The 8,927-nt window shown below is 39.2% G+C and overlaps 1 protein-coding gene across 1 annotated transcript; it reads right to left on the minus strand.

The window, feature by feature from the left end:
* Window positions 1-189: 189 nt before the first annotated feature.
* LOC146475470 (uncharacterized) lies at window positions 190-1,586 on the minus strand. The gene has a single exon (XM_085115562.1). It carries the CDS (start codon window positions 1,541-1,543, stop codon window positions 632-634), a length of 912 nt encoding a protein of 303 aa, XP_084971688.1. The 5' UTR covers window positions 1,544-1,586; the 3' UTR covers window positions 190-631.
* Window positions 1,587-8,927: the final 7,341 nt, after the last annotated feature.

Below are 8,927 nucleotides of genomic sequence, written 5' to 3' on the forward strand. Positions count from 1 at the left end.
AAAGCCAACACTTCCAAATTCCAATTCTGGAAAGTGTCCCCAATTAGTGGTCCGCGCTAAATACATTGACACTTAAATAAGGTGATTTATTTTATTCATTTATTTTATACGTATACATTAATTTGGCTATTGGCTGGCTGGTTATCAGGTAAATTGTTTGTTAGTTTGTTTTCGGGGTTTTGACAAATTTTGGCTATACCAGGAAACAGTGGATGAAAAGCTGTTATACTCTGATATTAAATGCCCATTTTTTGTCGTTAACTATTTTATTGTTATTATTGTTGAACATCATCATCATTGATCATCATGCCGAAAAATCCTCAGTGGACTCCTCCGCGCGGCCGGGCGCCAGTTTCAGATTCTTGGTCATAAATAAACACTTTGCCAAGATGTTCTTTGTTTCCAATGTAGCCAGATCTTTTCACCCATGATGTTTGAGGTAAAGGGGTCTCCTTATAATTACGCGTCTTTCTCAAAGCCGTCCGTTTTAGCAATTGAATCCACCTGTCGCAACCTCGTCACTCATTCAGCCGACTTGGGGCAAGTTTACGCGTTTATTTCATTTTCCTGCGTGCAAAGCGCGTGGCATATATATCAACAGTCTCAACCACCTCACACTCTATAACCTCGTTTATCTGCGTTTCCATATATGCCTTACAGACCGCCAAAAAATTGGAATTTTTCTCATAAAAACAGCAGGACTCACTACTGCAGGTAGGAACAAAAGTACAAAGGTTAAATGTTCAAGTAGAGTGATACACAAAGTATTAAAAAAATCTGCGTCGCTAAATTTTAAAATCTTAACCACACAATAGAACACCAGAGGTGTGACTATAGAAATGGCAAACGTTGTAGTCCGGAGTAAATTTCTGTAGATTTGCGATTCTCTTCTCGCTTTATCTTTCCTGTTATTGGTCGGGCAAGATAGGCGTTCGTCTCTTTTAGCTGCGTCCACTTTTCGAGCCTGGCGTTTTAAAGCGTGAAATCCAGCCATAGGTGAAGCCAGTAATCCCAGGCTCGGTAACAGAATGAGCAAAGAAAGAAATATAAAGTAGAATTTGTTGTGGGGGACGCCGGTGAAGAGAATACACGAGCACAAAAAGCACGTTCCTGCAATAACAGCGCAAGTTCGTTTTGCTCGCGTCATCGTTACATGTTTGCGATTCAACACCGGGAAAATGAACGCTGTAGCGCGCTCGATAGACAACGCAAAGGCAAGCATGATTCCGTTGCTTGCAAGGAAGCAAACGAAGAAATCTTCGAAGAGGTTAACCACAACCGAAGATTCTTTTAAAACATGTTGGCTCTTTAAAATTCGGTGGATCCCTATGAGCGGTAGGCCGATTAGCGCTCCCAGAAGATTGTTTATTCCAATGGCGGTGTTGAAGATGTTAGTAGGCTTGTTGAACTGCCTGAATGGGTCTCTTTTCACAACATAAAAAATAAAACCCTGTTCGACTGAAGCGATAACGGCGAGCAACAAATATATGCTGCCAAATACAATGTTGAGATGATCTTTGTTCGAGCAACCCCCTGTCGCCATTCTTTGATTCGACTCTGTAATTAAAATGTACGATCGTCTCTCTCTCTTGATAATTCATTAAACGACCTAGAATTCGCTCACGCATAGCAAACTGTCGCTTTTTCCTTAAATTGTAAAGGGATAAAATACTACTAGTGACATTAATGACTTTACGAATGCAAATTTCAAGCAGATGCATTTGAAAAGTCAGGCTTTGTATTGGTTGAGATAGCGGAACTACAATTTCAATTTAGGCTTTTTATAAATAGAACTTGCATTTCCGAAGTGTTCACAAGCTATCAAGCCATTCTTTTTGATTAATGTACACAATTCTCTTTATCTCAAAAGAGACACGAAAATACAATTAAAGTGGGATGAGAAATTAGTATACGCATGTAAATACTATTAGGTGTATGTTAATACTTATGGCATTAAAAGAAATAAAAATAAAAAAGGGTGAGAAAATGGCGAGAGAGATGCTAATAGCCATAGAGGAATTGAATGATATATAAGGTATTTGAATCTGGACTCACTTGATGATTAAAAATTATTGTTGGGTGCGCTCTCATTTTTAATGGTTAAATAAAATTAATCAACGAAGTCAATTTCTTATGGCTTAGATAGGAAAGCAATATTTTCTCGAGACAAAAAAATGCTTTCTAAAAAGAGCTCCTCTTTATATCACCATTTATGGTAATTTAGTCAACGTGGTTATTTGTCCCGTGTAAACACATTTCGGAGTGGAGGAAGAAGCTAAATTACATTTCAGATATGAACGCTTTTTCCTTACTCTAAGAAATCTTAGGAGTTTCTGGGGTCTTTGGGTCTTCATTTAGAAAATTACGAGTTTCAGCAGAAACACATTAGTGAGAATAATTAAAAACAGTGCGAAATGCTAGTGGGGACGAATGCACTTTGCTCTGTTTCTCTCACTCAACGGATATCCTTGATGTGAGGATCGTATAGTTGATATTTCTTTTTTTACAGTAAACATTAGGTTGTCCTTTTATGGCGTGATGACCTCATCACGAGACCGGTTGAAAAGCATGTACACAAGAAAAACGTAGTTGATACGATTTGTGAGACGATTTCGATGAGTTAGGATACGATTTACGAGTTAGACAGTTGTATGCGAGAATGCGATAGAGGTGAAACGATTTATACCAGTAAGTTATCGACGATTAAAACGTTAAACAAAACACTACAAGATTCTATATCCGTTTATTACAGTTGAAAACACGAGGCATGCAATGGCCCGTTCCTCTCATCTGTTTGTCAGTTAAAGAAGACGTTACACCTTTACTGCTAAGTGTCACGAGCCAAGAATAATGCTTATTGAAATGACATAATCTACCACCCTGAAGCTATTCAATGTCATCTAGAAAGTGGAGGAAACTAATTAATTATAGGGCTCCACCTTTTGCTACTGCGAATACGTTCTGTGCATCTCATGGTGGTCTCTGAGAAACTCTTGTTTCTTACTTTGCGACGCGCCTTGCCGTGGCCACCCAACAAACTTTTTTTTACAAGATAGCCAATCAGGATCTCTTCCTCCTTGTTCATAAACTACAAAACGACATGTTTTCAATAATTAGTTGTTGCGTCACTTGCCTGTTGGACTTTGCAAGGAGGCGTGACCGTTAATCAAATTCGCGTATCCTAATTGGCTAACTTGTAAAAAGAAAGTTTGTTGGGTGGCCACGGTAAGGCGCGTCGCACTTTAACGATCGACGGTGCTTGCCAATACAAAAGTACTTTTGTGCAGTTTATGACTATGCGCTAAAAGTAGATCTTGGCAAGGGCTATTGGAATCCAAAACAAAAAATTAAGGATTACCACGCATTTTTCAGAAATAATTAAGTTTTTTTTCCATAATTTGCCAAACAGTTTGTATTTTTAATATTTTTACAATTATTATTGCGTAATTAACTCTGAAACACGCCCGGTTACCGACAATTTTCTTTCTGGATCCCAAAAGCCCCTGCCAAAATCTCCTTTCCCGCATAGTCAAAAAGTGAGCAAAAATACTTCTGTATTAGAAGGCACCGAAAATGCCTTCAATGAAAAAGGCACGGGCCGTTGAGAGCAAGGACAAGTGCAAAGTGCAAAGAGTGCAGCCTGTACTGCTCTGCAGAGTAGCTTTCAGTATGATCTCCACATCAGTCCATAGACTTGCGCTGGACCTAATTTTGAGTCCATGAATTTAATTCGAAGATTCTTTTGCAAAAATATCAAAAAATGCTACCTATTACAGGACTTACATGCACGGCTTAAACGTCCATCTAACAGTCGAACTTCCAAAGAAGGTTTATTAAAATTATCATTATCATTATAATTTAATTGTTATCTATCTTTTCTTCATTTGTTACTTGAGGTTACTTCATTCATAGTAATGCCTCCCTTAAAATACCCCCATTTTGAGCAGCCAGGAAATTCTGTCCATTAAAATGATTTAACGGCGCTGCATACAACCAAATGGATTCTCTTCTTGATTGTCCAGTGCGTTTCACGGCAGATTGCAGGTGTAAATATTGTTCACATATTCGTGGGAGTTAAACTGCAGGCTAAATATTTGAATTATCACACTTCAAATACACGATTCATTGTCCTTTGACAACACTTTCCTCAAACACAAAACAAACTTCGCGTAGTAAACCACCTTTTTAATCATTTAGGCTAACAAAGGAGAGGGCAGGAGATTCAACATAGTTCCAAATTGCCCTTCGCGTTTTAGCGGCGGCAATGTGGTAATGATAGATTGCAGGTGTAAATATTAATAGCCGGCTGTACACATCTGTAGTGAGAAACCTGTAGGTCTCTATATTGAATTGGCACACTTAATGGAATACTTAATGATCCTGTAAATATACCAACCATTCAATTCAACACTCTCTAAGCGATTGACAAACTTTCGTGTGCCACGCGGAGGCCATTTGCGTTCACGGCTTTCAACTCCTCTTTTAGCCATTTCGACTAAACATGGGGATCAGACGAGATTCTTCATTTGCAAAAATAAAAACAGTTTCGTCATTGTTTGAAATTTTCCAGCGTAGTTATGCGGTAATGACAGATTGCGGGTGTAGGTATTATCATGATGACCGGGCTTCATTCATCTGATAACGAAAAACCATTAGACCTGCAAATATACCAGCCGTTGTTCCAATTCATCACTCTCTAATCTATAAACAAACTATTCTAGCTGGTACGCGTGGCAAAAGAAGCGCGTTTGTACTTCAAGAAAGCCACTGTTACAGGTTAAAAACGGAGAGGTAAATCGAAAGCTGGCTACAAGATTCGCCAATTTTCAGAAGTTTGACCACCGTTCAAAATTGTCCAGCACGTTTTACGGGATGAAATGTGGTAATGACAGATAGCGGGTGTAAGTATTGTAAGCCGGCTTAACACATCTAAAGATAAACTATTCAACTGTACGTGTATCCATACCAGTGCTCTATTTATCCGCCTCTTTTGCGATAAACGCTCTCTAAACATTCAACAAACAACGCGTGGTACACTAGGTTACTTGCACTTTCCAAATACGACGCCATCTTTCTACCGAGAGGGTTTTACCATTAAATTGAAGAGTTAACCGTGAACAAATAAATCTACGCCTATTCAACCTTGTCCAGGTTACGGTACAACTGGACAAAATCACATAATGTAATGAGTTTAATTTTTTGCAACGATTTAGTTACCGGTTTGTTGCGTGGCCTGAAAAGGATAGTGCAACAAAGCCACGTGCGTCACCTTCCAGAAAAGGAAGGCGTATCCTGGCCGCCTTCCATTTAGCCAAAATTTTCGGTTCAAAATTCCGGAAATTTTCTGTGTCAAATGGAAAGGTTATTTTTCATTCATTCCAAACTTGCAATCTCATCGGAAGATCGAAAAACTCATGTAATGACGCAAAAAGACAACAAACTGGAAATGGAAATTTTGTGCAAATAGAACGGCAATTTCCGTTCTTACTGGTAGGAACGGGAATAGGGAAGTACCTCCTAAGGTCGTTTGTTTGTTCTTGAAAATTTCCGTTTGATCCCCGCATTCCACTTTCCTTTCAACCGGCTGAAACGAGTTGGTTAAATGGAAAGCGCCTCTACAAAACACACACACACAACAAAACGCTCGTTTCTGGTCTAAAGATGTTTTGGATCAATTAAAAATCGAGCATGGTACGTTTCCAAGCTCATATCGCACCTTAAAGGGGACGTATAATGGGGTTTTTGGTATCTTTTGTTAAAAATGATGAAATAAGACTTTCAATCAGCTGCCAAATAATTCTAGAATGATGTGAGGAAAGAAATCAACTCAATTCTTGAAAGGAACAACTCGTGATTTGTTCAAGCGCATTTTGGAAACAAAAATGCGAGAACTTGAAAAACATTAGCCTTACATTTTTCAAGTTTCAGTCCATACCGACCTACTCTGTCTCTGGCCAGATGCAATAATCGACAGTTTTATTGCACTGGGGTGATAATTTATAACAAACTTGACAATTATTTCGTTGTTTCTGCTGACAGACAAACATTTTTGGGTTTTGAAACGACAGCAAATTTGCGTGATACTTCCCCTTTAATTAGGCCTGTACTCTAATTTCGGCCTAGTTGGTTAGGACTGGACTAAATTCGGCGAGCAAGGCTAGTTCAGGTTTATAGATTTGGGTTAGTTGTTACTGATAGACAATTGAAAGCCGGAATGTAGTGAGAAAGTGGCGTCGATCTGTCCGCTGGGTGGATTCGAAAACCTGTGTTTGATTCTCGGGTGCATAATAAAATTTCGGCTGTCATTCTTATGCTGTTTGGAGCAGGGATGGCACAGTGGTGAGAGCACACGTCTCCCACCAATGTGGCCCGGGTTCGATTCCTGGACTCGGCGTTATACGGTTGGTTGGGTTTGTCGTTGGTTCTCGTCCTTGCTCCGAGAAGTTTTTCTCTGGTTACTCCGGTTTTCCCCTCTCCTCAAAAACCAACATTTTCAAATTTCAATTCGATCTGGTTTATTTTCAAGCACTTTACCATGAACCTTTGGCTTGAGAGAGCGCGCAAGTACTTCCCGTCTTATTGGCATTAAATAAATTACTTTACTTTACTTTTTAAGAAACCTTATTAATGCACAGTAAATTTAAAAGACCTGGATGGAGCCGTTTCGGTAAATTAATTACAGTCAGTCTAATTCTGGGACAAGTTTACCTTGGAGCCAAAATTGGATCCAAAACAGTTCTACTTATGCTAAGTAGGCTGTAACGGTTTTTGTCCGACCGGTACTTTAAGCAAAGTGGCTCCATTAATAAAGATTCAATCAGGCCTTGGGGTGATGGATACATTTGCTCTTTGTGACAGGAAAATGGTTACAGTTGCAGAACACTTGAGGTGATTCAAATGAAATCCATTGCGCATTTCAACTGCGCATAATTTCTTGCGTCATTTGCGCGCTGACGAGCACGCGTACATGGAGAACACTGCAGTTTTACTTTGAGGACATATCCGCCCGGAAAAAAGTAGTGTTCAGGCGTTTTGGAATTTTAATTGCCTTTGAGAAAGCCAGGAAGGTGTCCGCGTTCGCGAGGAGTCCTTTGGTGGTGTTTTGGCTGCATGTGGTTGTGCAAGTTTTGCCCTTAACCTTCGTCGTTCCTGTTGAAATTTTGCTTTGATTGCGTCCGTTTTTCGATCAGATTCGAGAAACAACTTGCACGATTCAATATTCATGGCTGACTAGAATGAAAGAATTAAAAAAACAGGATTAGTAGTGTATCTACCGTCTGTTAGTTAATATGCACTACGATCTGTTAAAGGTGCTATGCTCAGTATTTTCCTTTCCCCGCATCCAAATATGTAATTTTAAGCTTTTTGTTGCATATCACGTGGGATTTTGGATATCAGTGGAGAATTCCTTTTAGAACAGAAAGGATTCACTGGGTTTAAAATCTGTTCATTCAAATCCATGTTTATGTAAGAATTTGTGATCTTTTCTATAACGGTTTTGAAATTAATCTCAGTTACCAGTGGGATGTCTTGTAGCACACGGCTGGAAGGTCTCCACTGGCGCCGTTTCCAATACCGATCTTTTTTAACGCGGACATCTTCTCAGCTGAAAAAGGTCCATGTTTACTCCGTACATTTACACTTCCGATGGTGTTGTGCCACAGATGGATAAAGTAGGAAGTAGCAAGGTTTAGCGTATTTTTTATCCAATAAGTAAATTAGCTGCAATTGCCACAGCTTGATATTTTAGTAGAGCGATTGATAACTATTAAAAATCGTTTAAATTAATGCGGCCATTGCAATTAAACCAAAATGATTTAGTGACACAATTTATTTTCCAGACAATTTAAACTTCTTTCGGCCAGGAAACCCGAAGATCGAAAATCTACTTCTCGATTTGCTGCGGAGTACAAGCACCTTACTTCACCACAAGTTTGTCTGGTGCCAACATTTGAACAATGAAAACTTCTGGTGGTGCATTCAAGAAACAAACGCGAAGAATATAACAAAAGAAACGCGATCTTGCTAATAAGCACGAGTAAAATCAATAAAAGGAGTAACTTTTTAGAGGAACGTGCATGACTGGTCATTAAGCTTAACACATGCATACTGTAAAAGACGAACCCCGATTTGGGTGCCTGGATAACTTTCTTTCTAGTACACCTGTTTGAGTCGTACAAGAGAGATCCTGGCTTCACGACTTCAGAGTTCGTTCGTCGTTTTATCGCCTGATACTAGAGACAGCAAACACTTTAAGTTCATCTGATAATTCGCTCGACGCTCTAGCTGTCCAGGTTCGTTGGACGGAAAAGTAATGTTGATAAAAATTCAGTCTTTAATACGAGCAAAATGGAGTATTGCTGTTCGTGGTGAATTATCCACTAGTTCGCCTGTCATTTTTTCTTGAATATTCCTTGTGACTGCGCTTTTTGTTTTCAAAAAACAAGCTAAGCAGTTCTAGAAATCTCTTTTTGTTTTTTGAACCTAGAAACTTCTATTCCTTTGAGCCCATTTAACCACAAAACCGTACAGCATAAATAGAGCTAATCTTCATCAAGGCAGCTGGAATTCAACACAGAAGATTTCGCTCATTGACTGCTGTTATTGTCTTGGCCAACTAGAGTTTCTCAGCTATCATTTCCCGCAAAAGTTAGCCTGAAAACGATGGATTTCTACACTAAAGTATCTCTTCAAGCTAGTGTGGTTTTGCACGTGCCAATTCAAGGTGATAATGTCCGTAGTACCAGCGGCCCTCCACAACCTGCAAGATTTTTGCCTGCCAACAAACAGCAAACAAAAGAAAGGGTTGAAAATAAAAACAGATCTGTTTATAGGACATCTTTAGTCCTCTGTAAGGAAGAATGTGACACTGGAATACTAAATAATATTGTTTAACCCTTTCGATTCACTCCCATGATCTGAATGTT

Source organism: Pavona decussata, unplaced genomic scaffold (genome assembly GCF_977016875.1).
Source record: "Pavona decussata unplaced genomic scaffold, jaPavDecu1.1 SCAFFOLD_84, whole genome shotgun sequence".
NCBI lineage: Eukaryota > Metazoa > Cnidaria > Anthozoa > Scleractinia > Agariciidae > Pavona > Pavona decussata.

Excerpts from the sequence above, each read along its gene's own strand:
- LOC146475470 (XM_085115562.1), bottom strand. The coding sequence starts at position 1,543 with ATGGCGACAGGGGGTTGCTCGAACAAAGATCATCTCAACATTGTATTT.